Below are 21,708 nucleotides of genomic sequence, written 5' to 3' on the forward strand. Positions count from 1 at the left end.
TTCCAACACTCAGCTCTATTCAGTGAAGCAAAACCAATGCTAAGTCTCTAGCTCTGATACTTTCAATGAACACTATTTCAAATATGATCCAGCATCTAGTAACAACACATAGCAAGCTTTTATCAAAGAACTGAGATTTTCAGTAGCAGCATCTTTTTGCCTGAGGACACCAAGACCTCAAGATAGATTTACCAAAGAAAAAAAGTTAAAGAAACTGCTCTGAACACATTTATTCTAAAATAGTGGCCCCACTTTACATGAATTAGAGCATCCTTAAATTTATGCTTTCAAGTAATCTGCATTAATCTTTCTGACCCAGGAGAAGAGCAAGGACTCTGTTTTGAGGTCAGACAGATCCCAACCTGTTACATTTCCATACATCCTAGTACAGACAAACCTGCTGGCACCATGTCCTCAAGAGTATTACGGCAGGAATACGAGGTGACAAGGTGTCTTACACAAAACACACAGGAAGAGGCATTGAAGCAGTACGCTGTAAAACAGCTGCTCCCACCCATTCAAAGGCAAACCACACTGAATGATCTCAGACAGGAATTTGAAGACTTCAGTGCAAAAGTGCAGATGGTGTTTAGTCAATAAACCAATTGTCAGGACAGGATCTCGGTTTTATGATTCACCTAAAAATAACCACATGCAGCTCAAAGACCATAACCTGGGCCCAGTTTACCACTGATCTGAAAAGTGACACAAGTGACGAATCATGTTTAACATTTTAAACATTTAGGAATCAGAATGCGCACAGTGGAGTATCTACACTGCTTTTGCCTGATGTGCTTTGCAAATGTAACATACAGCCACTAGACCGCATTTGTACTTTTTATGCTATTAGCGAGGAATGGCTGAACTTGATACTTCTCAGAAACCAAAGTTATTCAAATAGTTTTAAGGTTATTTACTAACTCCCAATCCACTTGAAAACATACGCAGCTTCCAGGACACAGGGCCAAAACCGCCCACCGGCAGCTACATGGTGCTTCACCTGGACTGGGTGTCATACCAGTAAGCCCTTTACAGCCACATTTGCAGACAGCTCTGATCTCATCTAGGATGCTGCCTTTTGAAAAAAGAAAACGGAGAAAAGCTCAACACACCCATGCTTAGGCTCATTAAAGTGCTATAAGCACAAAGATTTTCCTCAAGTTTCTCTGGAAGAGGCCTATGGTTTTGAGTGAATCAAGTACTAGTTCTTGCTGAGTGTGCTCCATACATGCTGTTTACACACAGGACAGACAGCCAATATGCTGCCAAGCTCTGATTTGTCACAGAAGTAATGTCCCAACCACAAGAACAAAAATAAACCATCCAGTTTCATGTCCGTTTCAGAAGATCAGCACAGATTTTCACTCATGACTCTAAAAGGACAAAGACAGAGGAAGCCCTGGGCACAAGCTCTCTCTTCTTAAGGTCTCTGGCTCCTTGGCAGCTTTGGAGGAGTATCCCCCAGCCGAGACAGTCAGAGCAGGGCACACCGACAGCCAGGGGCAATGGGGAAAGGACCAACAATGCAGTCGGCAACAGGGAGAGGCTTCATGAGTATGTGCACAGCTGGGGAGAGCCTTCAGAGCTGAGCAAGGCTACCCTCAGTTAAACAGCAACCAAACCTTAAATCTAAATCCTCCCGACAAGAAGGGCGATAAAAACTGCACACCCCCATCCCCACCCCCCCCCATCAAAGCATCCTGCTGCCTATCTGCAGGGCAGGTTAAGTTTTATCAGACAGCCAGACACAAGATAATTTTGAAGCTATAGGGCTTATAATGATTTCATACAGCAAAGCTACTATAAGTTACAAACTATAAGCTGTATATAAAATATAAGTACTTCTGCATTGTGCAGATTGAGGACAGGGTGTCGTTTCCATCAGGTTTTTAATCTCACCCTGTGTCGGAAAGAAAGCTCCTCCCAGGCTGTACCATGCAAAATGAAAGCAGCTTTTTCTGAGGAAAGCCACTAACGCTTCAGCAATGCTTTCCGAGCACAAACGCAGACACGGGCTTTGTAAGAACGCACAGCAAACCCGACGAGAGCATTTGCTCACCTGATTTCCCCATGATCAAGCAACGGTTGGGGTTTTTTATGTTCACCTGCTGCTGCCTCCTCTCCTGAGTGCGTTTCGCCGCTAAGTGCCGGGTCCGAGTGTTAGCAGTTTCAGCTCAACTTCTCCAGTCGCCTGCGACCGCTGCTGGGGAAAACTCTGCAGCGTGAGCCCGTTAGCGCCCCTTCTTCAGCGCTGGAGTAAGCCTGCCCATGCCTTATAAGGCATAGGGACACCGCTTTTTTTTTTGCTTAAAAAGATCCTGTTTAGGGTCAGGAGCTATTTATCCTCCACAGTAACCAAGCAGCTCCAAAACACCGTCTGTTTTCACATACCGGTTTAGCTCAGTAATTGCGGCTGTCTTTTGGTAAGAGTGGGCTGTGAAAAGAAATTCTGCTGACAAATAATCTTGCTGCCACAGTGGGCGCAGCCCATGAGGTTAATTCATACAGCTGAATACTTGTTCAAGTTTTACCCCATTATTGTATGTAAAGTTGCAACAGGCAAGTCATAAGGCAGTTCGAAGTGTAACTAAAGTGAATCGAAGTGTAGTGTCTAAAATAAATCACTTCCAGCACTCCTCTGACATTGTCTGTAGAAGGTATTAATAAAATGCAGCGTAAGATTTCGCAGGTTAAAGAGGACCTGTGCTGATGGTGTATTTCTGTGAAAAGAGTTGGGTGTGTGTATGCCTCATCTTACCTGTGCAAGTGCACTTTGCCACTGTTATCGTCACACCACATCAAAATACCTCAAGCTAATCTGGCAAATATTAACTACTTCAACTACAGCAAACATGATGCTTTGATTTAACTTCAGAAGTGCTGCATCTCTCCAAATAATAATTCAGTTACGTGTTTCCAACTTTCATCTTTTTATCATCACAAAAAATCACCTGAGGTTAGTGCTTCCCAGTTTTTTACAATGCCTTTCATAATTTCGAGGTTCTACCTGGTTTTGTGCCAAGTCTGATGACTCAGTAGGTTTTAATTATGCTTTATCTACCTCTGGAGGCTGAACTCCACAATAAGGAAAGAAAATTCAGAAAGAAAACGTCTGGGTTTGTCCCCTTTTTAAACAAGTAGCAGCAGCAGGTGGGGAAAGACAGCATCCCTTCATCAATAAGCAGGAGGTCAGAGAAGGTGCTGAAGGAAGTCTCTCCCCACTCCATCTGCCATGAGTGGTGGTAGCTGACTGAGGAGCAGGGTGGAGAGCTGGAGCTGGTATTATCAGAGCCCTTTACCTGGAGGTGAAAGCCACTGTTTTATTTGCTTGCAGGAGTCAGAAAACCTCTGGCTGTGAACCCTACCCTCTAAAAATGGTTTGCTAAACCTGAAATACTGGGCTGTACTACTCCCAGGGCATCATACATCAGTTCTCAGAAGTAATCTATGCCACCATATGGCCGTCACAAGGTGTAGAAGGGAACGTAAATTTGCATAGTTGGGAGTCTCTGGTAGTTGAAATGTTCATTCATATCCTCATAGTCCATTGTTTCATTTTATACTGTTTACGGTTTAGATCTTTATAATACTTGGCTGCATTATAAAGCAAGATCCCCTGGGGACCTGTACTGCTACTAAGAAGACAGTATCCAGATCTTCAAAAGTCACCAGAGACACCTGCGTACCATTTACAACATCTCTGCAATCGTAACTTGGAAAAGAGGGGTTTTCTGATCTGGCAAAAATCCACTGTTGCCTTACAGGAAAAAAACGGTGGTGCTTCTGATCAGAAAACAAGGAAATCAAAATCACTGCTCCCTCGTGGAATGTGAAAAGTATCAGCACAAAGTAAGCGCAGTGACTCGTCAGGGACGGGGAGCAGTGTAAGCTGAGATACATACACACAAAAAAAGAGGAAGGGTGGAGCTGGGCATTTTTAGCTTATTTAACATTACCTGTTGAAATTTCCGCACTAACGAATATTGCTGATCTTATCAGGTGGAAATTTGGAGGAAGTTTGTACGCTAATAGTTAAAAACGTAATCAAGTCTTTGAAAGCAATGAAAGTAAAAACCACTGCTGGGGAAAAATCCAAACTGTAAATCATTAATATCCTTTCACCACTTTCAGGTAGTATCAAACATACTGGAATCTGAATGGAAGCAAACAGGGTTTCCCATTTGCTTTACGATGTATCAGAGCACCTCCAGATGCTAGCTTGTTTAATTATTCCGGATAAAATACTAGGATAACATTGGTATTATCTAAGAGTGGGCATTGGAAACTATCCTATCTTACAGAAACAGAAACCTCTGACACAATTAGATCTGAGTCCAGCATTCTGCCTCCTATAGCAACCCCTACTAAACATTTCTGGGAAAGATGCGAAAAAAAGTACAACATGGATTGACTCATTTTTAATTGTTCCATTTTTCTGCTAAAAGGAAGATTTAACCAAAACAGCTGGCTAGGAAAAGTAGCACTCAGCTATTAAAGACTGGTGTAATAAATTTTCTTTCTGGAAATAGGCTATAGAGCACATAAGAAGGAAAAATACAATTTGATCACTTGAATCGTTACAATCAGGGAGTTAGAGGTAATTCATCTGCAGGAGAGCTATTTCATCTGTGGCTAAAATTTTGGTGTCCAACTGAGTATGTGGCATTCAGATGACCAAACAGATTCCTCCTTCTATCCCAGCTTCCATTTTCAACAAAGCAAATCCATTTCATTCATCCACATTAACCACTTCTCTTTACCTTGATGTGACTGACCCTAATGCTCGCAATCGCATAACCTCCTCTTTTGTCACCATATGTAAACCCACATCCTTCCCCTGCTTTGCTTTGCTGTCTCTTCTGGAAGTTTCCAGCACCTCTTCCCACCAGCAGTTTGTCTTTGATGACCTCAGCCTGTTGTTTGCATTGTGATCAGCCCTGGGTGAGCAAGAAACCCCAGGCAGACCCCAGGTTACCTGTTGTTTTCCCAGCATTCTGCCTCCACATAGCTGAGTACCCATCTCCATCTGGCAAGTGAGACTCTGCACCAGTATGTGTCTGTTGCGAGGGCTCCAGATGCATCATGGATTTCAGACTCCTGATTTCTGTTCCAGCAGTAATAATGAAATAGGCTGTCCCCGTCTATGCAGCTCCCCACGTTTAAGGCCTGAGATGAACCTTTTCACGTGTGCATGCTCTGATGGGTCCAGTTGATGCAAATGCCTGTTATCATTAATGTTTTGAATCATTAATTCAGTCCATCAATTGATATGAGTCAGGTACAATTAGGTGCCCACACAGACTAGGAGAGACATATGACAACAGGCACAAGTAAGGCCTGCCAAGGAAGTGTGGATGCCTCACAGCCTTCTTTTAAACACAACACTAAGCAGTTTCTTCACAAGTCAAACCATGCATACGAAGTTTGTGCGCAATACAAAATGGAACCAATCTGTTCTCCCCAGAGACTCTTAACAAGTGACCCTAAGGACCAGCTGCATTCAGATGAATATAAATACATCACATATGAATAATAAGCCATATGGTGTCAAGAACCATGAGTGAACAATAAAATTATGCACTATCAATATCAGTATATTTAAGAATATTCCTCTTGTTCCAGTTCTGCTAGACTTTGATTGTGGGACTCAAATCTGGTATTGCCATCCCACCTGTACAGGAATCCAGGCTGTGTAGTGGGTCACAAAAATTCAACTTTAACGCAGTTTGAGGTGTCAATTTTTCTTGCAAGAGGAGTAATCTCTGCTTTCTAGTTTGACCATAACTCTCAAATGAAGAAAATTAAAAGAACTGAGCTTCTGAAAAGAGCATGAGTACAAAAGCAAGGCTATTCCTCTCTTGTCAGCACTGTGCCATTATTGACTAGCTACATCCACAAAACCCTCACACAGAAAAGAGGAGACTGTCACTGCAGAGTAGTCATTGACTTTAAGTTCTTCCTACACATTGCAAGATAAAAGTAGCAAATGATTAATCACCAAAAACAGTCTTAAGGGCTGGATTCAACCCCTGCCTTTGGGGGGTTGGAAATACTGTTGTCCAAAGCAGAGTGTGGCACAGGCACTGCTTGTCTGTTGAGACACCCAGCACCATTCCCAGTGACATTCTTCAGGCTCAGTCCTTGACAATCTAAATGTCAGAGAGCACAAGTGCACAAATGTCACCAGAGCAGGGCAGTGAAAAGCCCACTTGAGCCTCAGGATGTTCCTCAACATGGGCCAAGCTACTGGGATTCTAGCTTCAGAAAAGAACCAGAGGAAAACCCTCAGCATGGTTGCTCTCAGCTAGCTCCCAGCAGGAGCCTCCATGAGAAGAGTTCCCTCCAGCCTCTGTGGATGTTCAGAGTGCTTCCCCTGCACTCAGCTATGGAGAAAGACCCAGAGCCGCTATGGCTCTGATACAGAGGAGTTAAGGTAAAGAGAGCACCCTGGAAGGAATGCTGGCACAAAAAAGAATTTGAGGGAATTCAGAAGGAAGAGTTTCTGCCAGTGCTACCAAGAGTTACCTTGCTCCTCCAAGGCCACGGTGGGCTGAACAGTACCTGGTGCATGGTGTTAGGACACTTTGCAGGCTCTTTGCCCCAGCACAGTACTGCAGGCTGAGGTTAAACACCATTTTTCTAGGACCACTGTAGCTATAAGTTCAATGACAGGCCAGGTGAGCACATATATACAGAGGAGTCATACACCTACATCAGCAGCTGATCTCCAGTAGTGTTCTATCTATATATAAATACATTGACTCTGCAGCATCTGTGTTTGCCGCCTTGTGCACAGCCCTGCAATCCACTACTTTTTATATCAGATCCATGTACGCAGTAACTTTTGTTTTAGCAAAACCTCATCCTACTAACTGGAAGCACCTCCTGCTTAACAGCCACATATTTAGCCATTACATTAAAATATCCTTTATATGAACCACTTTGTGAGTCAGAAAGTAAATTTGAGCAGTTGCTTGTGAATGAGATCACACAACTAACTATGATAGGTCCTGATAATATCAGCCTAAATGTTCAGAAGAAGACAAGAAAGCACATCTGATATTAGGAATAACTAGAGAAGAAACAGAGAGAGAGTCAGATTGTGGTACTGTTTAAATCTCTGATTTGCTTGTGCCTTGAATTATGCAGTCAGTCCTGGTTTCCTGACCTGAAAAAGGATACAGCAGAAGTGGAAAAAAAATCCAGAGAAATGCAACAAAGGCATGGAAACTTCATACACAAAACAAAAGGGGTTTGAGCAATGTGGTCTAGTGGAAGGTGTCCCTGCCCACAGCAGGGGGGCTGGAACTAGATGATCTTTAAGGTCTCTTCCAACCCAAACCATTCTGTGATTCTTCAGCCAAGGGAAGAGATCATGCAAAGGGAAATTACAGACATTACCAAAAGATGATGAGCAACACAGATGGTCCATGAATGTTGATTGTGGCCTCCAATACAGGAATTAGATGATATTAAAAACCCTTGTGGGAATAAGGTTCAGAAAAACGCATGTGGGATGCAACAGAGAAGGTGCTTTGGCAAGGAGTTTGTGGTTTTGTACATATTGCCCCTTGTGGTAACTGCAGCCACTAAGTGTCTGTCTCTCTCTCCTATACTCCCTTCAGGTTTTTATACATGCTGATGAGTTCCCCCCCGAGCCTTGTCTCCTCCACGCTGCAGAGCCCCAGCTCTCTGAGCCTCTCATCCTAGGAGAGGTGCTCCAGTCCCTGAATGGTCTTTGTGGCCCTGCACTGAACTCACTCCAGTTCATCTATATCTTTCTTGTACTGGCAAGCCCTGTAAAGACAGCTGAGTAAAGACTTACCAGCAAAGACTGAGGCAAAGAAGGCACTGAGTACCTCAGCCTTCTCTGTTCCCTGCATCACTGTCTGCGTTCAGCAGTGGGACACATTTTCCCTGGTCTTCCTTGTTTATGTTCTTGAACAATCCTCTTGTGTTGCCCTTTATACCCCTCACCAGATTCAAATCCAGGTAGGCCTTGGCTTTCCCAACCTTATCCCTGCAAGATCAAACAACAGCTCTATCATCCTGCTGGGTCTCCTGCCCCTTTCCACCTCCTATACACTTCCTTACTACGTCTGAGTTCAGCTGGTCTAAATCTGTTCCTCCATATCACCTCATCTCCATTATCTCCTCTGCAGCAGCTTTCAGGCTTTTCTCTTCACAGTTTTCCTACATGAATTTAATTTCCATTTTAGTGACCCATTCAAGTCCTTAAAAGCAAATCATTCCATCTGCACTCATCGCACAGCTTTGGTTCAGTCTTTGTACTCCTGAAGAGTGCTGTTTACCACCTTGGGGCTCTACCTGTCTCAGCAAGTAGTTCAGCACAGCAGAGGCAGATTTGTAAGGAGAAGCCTGCTGTTCAAGGTAAATATTTCATCGAGTTTCACCTTGACCTAAGACTAGCACAGGTCAGCAGCATGGAATGAATACGCAACAGCAGTTGTAGCATGTCAGATAAACTCCTGGAGCAAGACCCTGGCTATATTGGATCCAAAAAGAATCCATTTCACACCCACAGACAGTTCCATGGTGCAAATTACTGAGTGCCAGAATGCTGAGATGGGCACTGGAATATCATCAAGCTAGCCCTGTTTTCGCTGATCTCTTTCTATTGTTGATTCCGTGTCCTCATAATTTCATCCAGCTTGTTTGGTAGAGTCTTGACTTATCTCACTGGTATATGCAATGAGTTTGCGAATGGCAATGGCTCATCTACGTGGTTAGCTAACAACATCATAGTTGATGTTTCTTAGGCAAGATTTCTCTGGCATTACTTTGTGTTTTCCTTCCTGTGGCTACAGAAACACAATTAAATCCAGGAAAAGTCAAACTAATAAATCCAGAAAGAAAACATGATTTCTGTTAAATTATATTGTTTCGTATTTTTCCCCTTAATAAGTATTTTTTCCCTTAACAGTCTTCCACTACACTGGATTTTATATGCAACAGACACACTTCCAGAAAACTTCCCAGCAACCACTGACACCAAGAATGAGGGCACTGCTTAACACTAGCAGTTGAACCACTGGGGTGTTGTTGATAAAACGTTGCTGAAAGTATGCACCTGATCAGGACACACAGCACACAGGCACTTCTGCAGTGAAGAAGAGAAGGCTGTTCCCAACACCTAATTTTTTTGTTCTTTCCCTCTACACTTCTAATCAAATCAGAAAGCCATCCCTGCAAAGGAAAGGGCTAATCAAAGAAGCATAAGTAAAACTGATGCTAATTCCATATTATGCATCTCCCTGGCTTGTACATATTGTTGGTGACACTGCCAGGAAACGTGCTTTGTTTGCCTTCCCAGGGCTACAGCAGGGAGTAAAGGGGTGTCACCCCTCACCCTTGTGCTAAGACATCAGTGGTTGACTGGACTGTTTGCCTTGGTAGGCCTGATTTTTAGCCAAGGTAGTTTAATGGTACCTGTAAGTCCTACTGCTTTCGTGAAAGAGGAACAAGAGGAAGTAACTGGACTCAGTCCAGACAGTTCTTTCCCAGTTTTTCCAGTACAGTTAAAGCCCCTCCTAAACTGTGTACTTGGGAGCAGCGCACCCTGAGGGAGAAGAGGAAAAAAGCTTCTAAACTGTGAACAAATAACAAAACCCCATGTGTATGTCAGGTCTGTTGTGGATCTTCATCCATCCCTCCCAGTTCAGGGATCCTGCCCTCATCTGTTCACGCTGCTCAAGGCTCTGTCACTGCAAGTTTACACTTTAGTATTTGCCCTGGCTTATCTGCTATGCTATTTTTTGCCTTTTCCATTCCTTCATGAGGCTTTTATACTGTTTCTCTTTTCCCTTTTTATTTTCTTTTTTCCTATGAATCAATCTGAACCAATTTTTCTGCCAGTCTGCAGTTCTCTGCAAACCTTTGAGATTGACTCATGTTCAGAGAAACATTTCAGATGCTCTTGTCATACTGAGTGCCAGCTCTCATTTTAAAGTCTTAGGATTGCGGGGATTTCAGTTATTGCTTTTTCTTGATTTAAAGGTTGCTTTCTAGACTATTTGCTTGCGAAGAAAATCCTGACAGTGTCACCTGTAAGAAACAGTTAGCGATTAATGTATTTTTAAACAATGTAGGCATCAAGCTATTCTCAGGAAACCTACCGCTTCTGAACAGGGGGAGATCATAAATCAAATTGGAAACATCTTTCTTTTCTTTCTTCATTCATACTCAGCAAGTGTATTTTTCATTTACTTTCCTCTATGAATTCTATCCCTTTGTTTTTTCACTCAGAAGACTCTGATGGAATCATTACTAGCATTCAGTTCATTTTCTTAGCTCTGCCAGCTCATTTATATACCTGTATGCTAAATATACTTTTTTAAATGACTATTCAAGATCCTGTATAACACATTTGACTGAAAACATATTTTATGACTCTTTATGTAATTTTAATGTCTTTTATTTCTATTCCTTAAACTAACAGTCCATCAAATAACTTACAGCCAATATTAAAGTTGACAAACATTGAACGATGTTTTGAGTCTTTCATGTGGATTTTAGACAGGATACTTTGGTTTTCCTATCTTAGCCTTTTGTCTGATAGAATTCCAAAGGCATTATTTCATTTTTTCTTTTTCAAACTATGCATCTATAGGGGACTGCATTCTGCCTCACCAGCATTGTTCTGGATTGCCCATAGGCAGTACCTTGGTTCCCCTTTTTCTACTTTGCTTGTTACGCAGCACTTTTAAGGCACTGATCATGCATAATTCGAACACTGCTTATACTGTTTTGCAAAATCATAAAAATGACCAGGGAGGAGATAAGCTTAAGCAAGAAAGTAACTTCCTCAGATCTCCGAGACCAGGTGGCGCTGGAGTCTGTACTAACACCTTTAGGCTGTACTGCCACCCACCGGCTTAAAGTAGAATGAACACGAGCAGCGGAATGGACAAAGCCTCTACTCTGCACCTGAAGCACAGCCTGCCACGGTAACCTCACTCCTATAAGGCTGTGGATCCCACCAGCTGGAGACTCCTCATGCCTGATGGATTTAACAGCAGTGGCTAGAGAGATTACCAACCCCCATTATGCTCCTCTTTGGCAATAGCTAAATCTGATGGGGATTTTGGCTTTTCAAAGCAAGGCTTCGGTCTGGGCATGTGGGATTTTTGTCTACAAAAACTGAGGGAGTTTGAAAGTGTCATCACTTAATTAAAAAAAAAAATAAAATTCAAATGTCAAGTTCTTTTCACAGATGTAGATGCAAGCTATCTTGCATTTTCTCATTCTGGAAGGTGTCTCACTCAGGATCACTCTCTACCACTCAAGATCCTAGCATTTGGAAACAGTTCCTGTGTAGGACAGGATCCAAATTAAGCTTGCTATTGATTTCTTGGTATTGCAGGTAAAATTTACTTAACCTTGAAGGTTATTGTCAGCAGAAGTAATGATCTGCTCTGGGTTTTGATAATGCCAATGTAACCCAGTGCCTCTTTAAATCTTTAAATAATTTATTATTTTATTTGGTCAGATAAGTCATCAAATCTGTGCATCCTTCTATAATTTTTTTGGGCTTTATAGCACCTGCAGTAGCACTGCTAAAGAGTAGAACAAAATGTGTAGGACCAAAAATAATTAAATACAAATATCAATCTTCATGCGCATACGTCATGCATAGCTTATCATAGAACTAAATATTTAGGTAAGACAGATGACACCGTTTTTTGTCCAGGAGCTATAAAAAATTAAGACCTCTAACATTCAGTCCACCCTATCTTGTGAATGGAGCTTTTGTTATATAGATACATACCTCTTACAGTAAACAGGTATAAAATCATACAATGGTTTGGGTTGGAAGGGACCTTAAAGATCGTCTAGTTTCAACTCTCCCCCCACAGGCTGGGTATCTTCTAGTAAGCCACAGCATTACTTCCAATAAGACACTTGCCTAAAATGTACCTAACCAGATCAAAATTTGTATCATTATCTCTGCTAGGAGAACTTTAAAACATTTTCTTCATGTCATAAAAGTAAGATTTGTGTGCAGACTTTTTGGATGATACTAAACATTAGGCTCATTTCACACAGTCAGTAACAAACCCTTAGCAGCTCACCTCATTAAACGCTATGCCTTGCTTTACAGCAGTTCTATCCAAAAAGCTCTCCATGTTAAAAACAGGTAATGTAGTGCTACTGTTACTGTCTTTGTATCTTGGAACCCAAGCAAGAGAAGATAAACATTGTCCAGAGAAAGACACAGGTATGACTTTCTGGATATATGAATATTGGTATCAGTGATTTTGAGGTTTAGATTTTATTTGCAGCTAGCAAATATAGTGACTATCAAGCCTAATTCATAATATAGTTACCACTGGGTTTACACTAATACAAGGTAACAACGACAGACAGATTAAAGGAACATTCCATGAGTCTTTTACTGAAAGTGAACACTTTGGATTTTGTTTATGCTACTCCTGCTTGGTGAGAGTGATCATGATCAAGGAGTCAGCCAAGGTAGCACAAATTCAACAGCAGAGTGCACATGTAGGTCTTGTTAGTACTAAGAGAACACCTTAATTTTATAAGTGTTCTATACTGTAGCTCACAGCTGAACTGTGATCTTGCTATTTATTTTGTATCATTTATTTTATAAAGTGCCACAATTTACTGTCAGTAATCTTATAGCATTTCCTTAATAAATCTTCCATGGATTGTCCATTATTTTCAGTAACAAAAATATTTTAGAGCATTTCAAACATAAACTGTACTAGTTATGGGAATTGCATGATTTTTCTTCATGGTGTGCTTTGAAGATATAATATTTTTCCAAAAACAACTGTTTAACATAAATGCCCACTTCAGAATATGTGATTTTTTTCTCTTATAGTATGACAAATACTCAGCTGTATAAGCTTGTTGAGATCTTTATGACTTTAATATTTTAAAGTATGTCATCTGTTTAAAAATAACTGCATTTTAGCTCCATCCAGCAGAAGGCAATGTTCTTCAAAAATTATTAATTTCATTAGAAATTTGTTCTAAAGTTCCTTTAAAATGTTTTGTAATGTCAGCATAAGTGTGTTTAAGAGTATTTGACCACAGCCATTGTATTGTGACCACAGTTACTGCACTAAGCAGCCATTTCATTAGATTTCACTGAGGAGTGATAAGCCTTCAAAGACTATTTATGCATAACCTGAAAAGTACCATACCTTTTGGAAATGCAAGTGTTGCTGCAGTGGAACACCTAAATAGTGAAATAATTATGAAAGCAAGGAGTATGGGAAGCAGGGGGAAGCCCTCCTTCAAAGTCAAACGGCTCTAATTTTCAGCATGTTTACATGTAACATTTTTTTCTAGATTCTCTACATTAAAATTGGTGGTTTACATTACAACTGTTTTTGGAACCTGCTAATTTTGACTTCACAATCTTTGTTTTAATTTTTACTAAATGCTGCTTTAGATACTATTTACAACCTGATCCCCTCTACTGTTTGAAGACAAGACCATACAGTTTTTAAAGGTTTAGCTATTAATATATAATCCTTGCTCTACAACTGCATACCTTTTTCTGTGCTTGCACAAAATCACCAGACATTTTCTCCCTAATGCATTCTCTATTCCCCCGATATTTGAATTTTACATATTTCTAGTGAGTTACATTGGTACTACAACAGCAGTAATAAAATTGTTGTTCAGAGGAATACAACAATTTATGAGCAATACCTGCTATGCACTATATGAGGCTGTATGCAAAAAGGTTTTCAGGAACAATGGTGCAGTTTGAGGCTGTCAGGTGAAATGCAAGATCACAACAACAGGGGTTAGATAGCTATTAGTTTATTGATAATATACTCGCCCTGCAATCAGCAGGGAATCCCAGTAACCACACAGAGGGTTGAGAGGGAAAAGCAGACAGTTCGGCCAGGCACCTGATCGAGGCTCAGCCCAGGGACATCATTGCCTCAACTTAGATACTTTTTGACAGCAGGTTAAACATATATATCCTATGCCCACCTGGTTACACATCAAACAATACAACACTGCAATAATTAGAATCTCAGGTCGCTTTGACATGATGATCATCAGCGGGGGCAGGATGTTTGCTTTGTGAACTGGGACTAGACCATGTTCATTGATCCATGCTCTTGACTCCTCACCAAACTTCCAAGATGCAACCTGTACATCCCAATATAGTGCATTTCTCTGTACAAACTGCAGGGACCAGGTTTCAATACTTGGAGTAGATTATTTCATGCGTAGTTTTTCTTTCGCCCCGATAAGTACATTGCAGGGGGAGAAACAATCAAACAAAAAACAAAGACCCACATCTTTGTGGTATAGCTATTTACACTTGCAGCAGCACAAGTATTTGTGTGTTAAAGAATTTATATATAAAATTGTTTCCTATTATTTATTTTAAAAAGAAAAAAAATCTAATGCGAAAGTATTCTTACATTCCTTCCCCAAAATAATCTCAAAAATTTATACTGTCCTTTAGGAAGACTTTTGAAATAATGTACACAAAAAAGGTTACCTGAAAAATACTGCCTGAAGGAAGACAGTGAGAATCAGAATGGCAATATGCCGCTGATAATGTTCAAAAATGCAGCAATTTTGAGGCTAGCATTTCTTTTGTTCACTTGGCTGTCTCTTCTGGCTGATTCACATCAATCCCAAAGCAAAAATCATTGGTAAGGTGCTTCATTAAGACATGGAAAATAGTCTTCAGTCTTGAAGAGGACTGGAGGTTCATAGGGGGTCTGTTGTTGTCGTGAGGAAGATGATTTCTGCAAATTACATAAGTTTATTTTTCACCTTCTAGAAAAAGCAAGTTTTAAAACAGAGCTAAAATGCAAAACAAGAAGACTTGTAAAGACATACCTTCTTCATTAGGCAAATTTTTAACCATAGCTCAGATGGGTATGGCATATGCTAGTGAAGAAAAGTAGCCTTTGACCTTTGGCATTCCATTACCTGAACAGACTCAGTCTTGGAAAGTGTATGACATGTCAGCTTTGCAGGAGCCAGACAGGTAATCTTTTCCAGCTGATGGTATAGTCGTCGTAACCTTTATCCTTCCAGAACCATATACCTCTACCTTTCCTGCTCCAGCCTTTGAGTTCCCTTCAGCTGCTTCCTTTAAGTTAACCCTAACCTGTGCTCTCATTTATTTAGTGAAAAAGTTTCATATAGAAACACACTTAGCAAATGTTGCTTTCAAGAAGGTTGCTGCTCCAGTTGAGCTTATTCATCAAGTATACGTTAGAATATATGTACTATGACATACCGTTTATTTTTATAAATATATGTACTATGACATACCATATTATTTTTTATAATACAGTAGTGGACTGGAAAAAAACTGTTAACACTGTTTTTCAGGAAAAGTGTACATGCTTCTTTTAAATACTGACTGTACATTGTTTTGCTATACCAAATGGCTCATTTTAAGAGACAACAGTAAGGACCACTACATGTCAGCCTTCCTGCGTGTAAATAACACTGCACTGCAACACAGATCCAGAGTATGTTTTCAATACATAGTCTTAAATAGAAGGCTTGAAATCAAGACTTCATTCATTGAAAATTATTTTGGACTCATGAAAAGATTTTGATGAACTATTTTGCAGACCCCTCAGTCAGTTTGTCTGCAGAGTTCTTCAGGTACTTTTTTTGCCTGTTTGGGATGAGGAAATTAGAGTCTTCACCAATAATAAAGTTAAAAGCATACCTATTATCATTGGTATACTTTGAGTTTGGAATGCTTTTATAGGACCAAAATGACGATGTAAGTAAGTATATCTACAGAACAGCTAAGTGGATTTTTTCCAATATTCAGTTGAGTTGTATACTTGCACTCCATATGAAATAAGTACATATTCTCTTGTTCTATCCAAAAGTACAGATTTATGACATTTAAAATATATTTGTCTGTAACTTTACAATACCATAACTTTCTCCGAAATAAGCTTGTTTTGCCATTTCAGTAGCAATGAAATAAAAAATATATATATAAACGGATCTATAAATATTGGATATTACCAATGTTCATAGAACCACAGAACAGTTTGGGTTGGAAGGGACCTTAAAGACCATCTAGTTCTAGCCCACTCGCCACAGGCAGGGACACCTTCCACTAGACCAGGTTGCTCAAAGCCCCATCCAGCCTGGCCTTGAACACTTCCAGGGTTGGGGCAGCCACAGCTTCTCTGGGCAACCTGTGCCAGCGCCTCACCATCCTCATAGTGAAGAACTTCTTCCTCACATCTAGTCTAAATCTCCCCTCTTTCAGCTTAACATGTTCTTTATATCAGAAATTTTGTCAAATGTAAAAAAAAAAAAAAAAAATCTTAGAAGTCAAAGTTCTGCTTTTGAAAATTATTTCCTATCCTGTACTGCCCTATGAGAAAACACCTGGCAAGCAAGGAAAACTAAGGCCGCAGGTACTCTGCAACTCCTGACACTAATTTAAGAGGTGCTATATTTACATATGTGAAAGAAGGGGATAATTTCAATCTAGTGAGGAAATTCATAGGCAGGCACAGTACCCACAGTTGCCTAAGTACACATTTATGATGAGTTATTTCTGCAGCTGCTTGGGAGGCACTTTTACCTTTTGACAAAAAGTCTACACCCTTAGCAATATTAGAAGTTTTACAGTACTGTACTTTATACTGACAGGTATTCACAAGGGAAGAACTTGAGGCAAAATCTGAATGGGAGATTACAAACACACAGTTTGAGAAACACAAAGTATATCCTTTGTGTAAAAAAACAGATACATTTAAATGAGAAGACAAAGAGGGGACTTGATTAAATTCAAATTGTAGCAGTGAAATATGAACTACAGCTACAGTGAAAATCCCTACATTGATGTAGCCTCCTTTTCCAACGCATTGCTATATTGAGTATGCTAGCTACATGTCAGGCATGAGGAGAAACCTCCTCAGATATTTTAATTCAGACATGCTTGCATTTACTAGTGAAAATAGATATTTTACTATGCAATACTCAGTACCACTGTGGAACAATGACCTGCCTTTTAGTTCCCAAATTAATGCCATAAATTCTGACTGCTGATTTTACTGCTAGCCACACTCAGACGAAGAAACCACTGGACGTGCCAGGCTCAGCTTGCTGACACTTTCACAGACTTTCCACCTTACTGATGTGGAAAAACATGCTAAGCGGACAAAGCGTTCCCAAGAACACTAACAAAAGCACTTTCTTAGAACTTTCAAACCTTTCAATTGAAGATTCTAATTCCATGGTTGACAACTGTTTTGAGCAACAAAATGAAAAATACTGCTGAATATTCTTCAAGGCAACTGCTGCAGTTGTTTGGCTTTGTAACTGGCCCATAAATAGCAGCTTTGTGCTGGTCTTTTAAAAAAGGAAAGACGACATCACTACACCCGAACACCAACGAAAATGAAGGAATGAGAAGTTAACTAACTTAAAGGATGCATTAAAGAACAGGTTTCTTTGTCACTTCAAGTCTTCTGTAGACAAACAGTCTACATGTAGTAACAAGAGAGAGAAAACTGCATCCTTAGAAAGTTTAACAAGGTGCTTACATGATTACTGAACTGTGTGGACTGAATATAAATAGTACCTTTATTTTAAAAATAGTGTTGTGTAGCTTTCATTTCCTTTTTTGACAGTATTTCTGCAGTGGTATTATCAATGCAGTACAACTCTTTAACAGTTTTGTCTGTACAGGCTCTTTCTACTTGCACTGCATATCATTAGAGATCAGGGGTGCTTTCATATAAAGGCTTGTGCAGTACATGTTTGTTTGTACCCTCCACGGTTTCTTGTGTATTCAGCCTTATTTTGGAAAGTTACACAAATCTTTGTAAGAATTTGTGATTTTTAAGGTTTTTGTTTGTTTTGGTGTTTGTAGGGTTTTTTTGTATACATATATATTTATTATTAAGTCTAAGAACTTCTCCAAAATCCCAATAAAGTATATAAGAGTTTTGCAGTTAAATTCAGCTATATGTGTAACAAACTTCTTATTATTTTGATCACCTACTCAGGTAAGCAGAGCAACTAAGCTGGTCACATGGAAACAAAACTTCACTTACATTAAGGAAGGATGGTATGCTGATTGTGTGCAAGATTTTCTTGAATGTGCTTGGAAAAGCTCCAAGGTCTGTTTCTGCCTTTGTGACCCGCTCTTCCAGTCCAGCTACGCTATTGCTGATCATCTTCACAAAAGCCTAGTGTGAAGAAAAAACCAAAACCAAAGGAAATCCAACATTTTCAGTAAAAAATTAAAACAGATTATAGATTGCATAAAAGCAGTGAAATGAAAATTCCATTACTTAATGAAAAGGCAAAAACTCTGCTTTATTTCCCTTCCACCTGAAAGCTCATTTTATTGCTAAAAAAAATACTTGAAATACTTAAAAGTCTGCAAAACCAGGTTAAATGTAGTGAAATAATCAGTCTTCCTTTTCCTATTTGCCTTTCAAATAACTGATTTAGACTTCTTAGTATCTAGACTCCCATCTGCCTTTCTACTAAAAGTGGGACCAAGGACCCGAATCACAGTTTTGAAGTTTTAACAGGGATCAGCAGACCTTTCATTCCACTAGTACCCAAATAGCTCCTAAGACAATAATTTTGAAGGAAACTATAGCAGAAATCAAACCAGAACAACCAAAAAAAAAAAAAAAACCACCAAGAAAAAAACCCCCACCCAACAAAAAGAAGACAAAATGGTATTATTGCTTTCCGAAAAATCTGTCTTGCTTCAAGCAGTAAATAAAAATATAATTTCTTTAGTAGAATAACCTCAGTCTTCAGAAATTCTTCAAAAAATTGTGTTATCTTTATTAACCCTGAAGCACTGAACCCAGATCGGACATGGAGAACAAAACAGATCTGAGCCCACTCTCCATGCATGCATGCAAATACACACAAATTAGAGGACATCTTTGATTGTCCCCACCACCTGCTAAGAAATAGAATACATCTAGAAGATATTAAATACATACCTCTAGCTTGTCAATCTTCCTGTATATGTGTCTCATTTCTGTAGCTTTTGTGTAAATTTCAGGTATACTTTCATTGATAACTTGAGAGGAATCACTTCGAATCTAAAGATGATTCAAAGAAATAACACAAAAATTGATGAATAAACCAAAATGGTTAGTAGATTTCATTCTAGAAACTAAAACAAATTAACAGATTTAAACCCATAGCTTAAAAAGTCAGATTAGCATAAAAATATTAGATTAAACTAGCTTCTTTATATAGTTTAGAAAGTAACTTTGAAGAACATTTATTTTGCATAGGCAAAAATATTTACCTTTATAATTATATTAAAAATGGGCTGCTACAGCCTTAACAAAACCAAGAGACAGAACATTTCCCAAGACATACTAAAGAGTCAAATATACTAAACCAAACTTTTGACATAAATTTTGCTACCTGTACATTTTATCAGCTTTGCTAAAAAAGTTGGGCCACAAAATCTCGTTTTTATTGTATACAAAATCTCATTTTATTGTTATAAAAAAAAACCCAACAGAAGTTCCCCTTCGAGTAGCAGAGAGGAACCACATGTGCTACACTGTAAAAGACAACCTGTAACACCAGTGTCAGCTTACAGGAACTTTCCATTCAGTTGCCCAGTTTCACTGCTGCAAAAGTGAAAACAAAGATGCCTTTATGATGAAAGGGCCCCCTAAAGATAAACCTAGCTTTGGTGGCTTGGCAACTCTGATTAGATATTTTGATTACCGAAACCACAGAGAAGGTCTTTATATATTTTAGAGGAGAAGCAGACTATCATATTGTTCTTCTAAACATCTGTCACTGTGCCATTTAAAACAGAGTTCCATGTATGTGCACACACAAACATACGATTATGAAAATATACAGTTTTATAGCTTATAGTTATATAGCCCATAGCTGTATATGGCATGTTTTGCTCAGACATGAAAGTCTGATAGTTTTCACCCATGAGTTATCTAATTATCAAAACAAGTCACCTAATTAACAAACGTGCTTACTGGAACCTGCCTAGACCAAAGGTTGCTTCCTATATCTGTGGCACTCAAAACCAGAAACAGACATTAAACTGTATTCTGACTTCAAAAGCACAAATACACACACGTTATACGTACTATGTCCAGCATTCCCACAAATTCATCCACTCTGGTCAGCAAATCTTCTAGGTTCTTGTCTAAGCTTTCTATCTGCAAAACAGAAACCCTTTAAAGATACCTGAAAAGACGCAAACCCCCACGTTCTCCCAGAGAAAGCCTCCCAGTACAGATACCAGCCAGACTACCACCACCTGAACAGCAAACCCCCGGCTTCCTCACCTCCTGGCTAGTTACGGCGCAACGACTCGACACACCGGCACAAAACCCCTCCGAGAGCCTGGAACCGCCGCCGGGTGCTGAGCCGCCCCGCTCCCGAAGGCCAGAGACGCCTTACCCGTCCCTCCCGCACGGTCGGGGCAGCCGGGCTCCGTGGCCGGACACGCGCCGGCGGCGAAAGGCCCGGGGAGCCGGGCAGGCCGGGCCCCAGGGCCGGAGCGGTGAGGAGGTACCCGCCCAGGTGCCCTGTCCCGGCGTGGCCCCTCACCTCATCGCTGAAGAGGCTGCGGTCAGCCAGCAGGTACGCGGAGTAAGCGGCGGCGGTGGCGCTGAGCAACGCCTCCAAGGTGTCCTCGTCCTCCGGCTCCCCGAGGCCGGAGGCACTGCTGTGGCTCTGGGAGACATGCCCGCTGTCCGCGCCGGGGCAGGCGCCCGGCAGCTCGGCCCCACTGCTCTCCCCTGGTCCCCCGGCGGCCGCCATCACTCTGCCACCCTCCGCTTCCCCTCACGAGGGCGGGCGGAGCGGTGCCGGCGCAGCCGCACTCCCGGCGGGCGGAGCTGGGAGCAGCGAGGCCTGCGCCGGCACATCATGCCGGGAGTGGGGCCTGCCGCACGTATCGCCGGTGCCGGAGCACAGGGGCGCCGGCCTCCTGTCCGGCTGTTTGGACTCTCAAGCACCGTAGGAACTGCTGCCTCTCACAGGCCCGGGCTGTGGCCGCCGAGCCGCCCCAGCCGTACGCTTGGAGTCAGGGACTGAAATGCGGCTCCCGCTGTAAGAACGTTTGTGGAGGGTTTGCCCCCAGCCACCCGCGTTTAAAACCCCATCCGGCACCTTGACCTCATCCTAAGAGGCCTCAACACATGAAGCCTAACCGGCTTCATCCCATTTCCTCACAGTGGTTTCTGCAGGCAAGTCTGTACTGGGAAAGCAGTTAATGTGAAAATACCGCTAATTTCAATTACCAATATGGTACATGCAAAAATAGAAGCTTTCCCCCCTGCCTTGTTTGTCTTATTTGCATCAAATGTTTGCAAGCCTTAGGAGTTATTTTGCAAAGTGTTAGCTCTAAAGCTCATATATCAATATTTTGCTGTTCTCAGCTTGTAACATGTTTTGGGTATAATACTTTCACGCTGATGTGTGAAATGCAACTTATGTTTCCTACTTCCTGGGATGAATTAGTTGGATGAGTTTGGGTATTTCCATATTATCTCACTTTATTTGGACAATGACACAGAGCAGTCTCCAGTGCGGCAGCACATCAGTAACCCAGAGGTGCTGAGGGCTATTCCTGAAGAACCAGAACTACTCCAGGTCCTCCACATCAGGAAATGTCAAGCTCCTAAGAAGAGTGCAGCAAACCACTTCCTTCCCACGGGAATCAGTGTA

General features: G+C 41.0%; 2 protein-coding genes across 6 annotated transcripts in view; both read right to left on the reverse strand.

Moving 5' to 3' along the window:
- The window catches only part of GLIPR2 (GLI pathogenesis related 2), a 38,009-nt gene extending 23,362 nt beyond the window's left edge, over nucleotides 1-14,647 (reverse strand). For 2 of the 5 annotated variants that reach the window (XM_080610607.1, XM_080610606.1), the window contains exons 1-2: nucleotides 14,516-14,647; nucleotides 4,976-5,222 (exon numbers count right to left, since the gene is read on the reverse strand). In XM_080610607.1, coding sequence (XP_080466733.1) covers nucleotides 4,976-5,084 — 109 coding nt within the window. In that variant the 5' untranslated portion in view covers nucleotides 5,085-5,222; nucleotides 14,516-14,647. Of the gene's footprint in view, nucleotides 1-2,059; nucleotides 2,372-4,975; nucleotides 5,223-14,515 lie in introns of those variants that run through there. The other 3 variants (XM_080610609.1, XM_080610610.1, XM_080610608.1) reach the window with 3 other exon arrangements.
- BLOC1S4 (biogenesis of lysosomal organelles complex 1 subunit 4) lies at nucleotides 12,958-20,840 on the reverse strand. The gene is made up of 5 exons (XM_080610605.1): nucleotides 20,587-20,840; nucleotides 20,121-20,192; nucleotides 18,987-19,088; nucleotides 18,072-18,206; nucleotides 12,958-14,768 (listed from the first exon to the last, which is right to left on the reverse strand). The coding sequence occupies exons 1-5, from the start codon at nucleotides 20,797-20,799 to the stop codon at nucleotides 14,667-14,669; spliced, it is 624 nt and encodes a 207-aa protein (XP_080466731.1). The 5' UTR covers nucleotides 20,800-20,840; the 3' UTR covers nucleotides 12,958-14,666.
- Between the last annotated feature and the right edge of the window lie 868 nt (nucleotides 20,841-21,708).

Source organism: Psittacula echo, assembly GCF_963264785.1.
Source record: "Psittacula echo genome assembly, chromosome: 2".
In the NCBI taxonomy this organism is placed as follows: domain Eukaryota; kingdom Metazoa; phylum Chordata; class Aves; order Psittaciformes; family Psittacidae; genus Psittacula; species Psittacula echo.

Bases quoted from the DNA above. Each gene is read 5' to 3' on its own strand.
- BLOC1S4 (XM_080610605.1), bottom strand. From the start codon at position 20,799: ATGGCGGCCGCCGGGGGACCAGGGGAGAGCAGTGGGGCCGAGCTGCCG. The intron at 20,193-20,586 runs GTGAGGGGCCAC...TCTGTTTTGCAG, and splicing joins GCAGCCTCTTCAGCGATGAG to ATAGAAAGCTTAGACAAGAA. The intron at 14,769-18,071 runs GTAAGTGAAGTT...TGTAATTTGCAG, and splicing joins GCATACCATCCTTCCTTAAT to AAATCATCTTCCTCACGACA.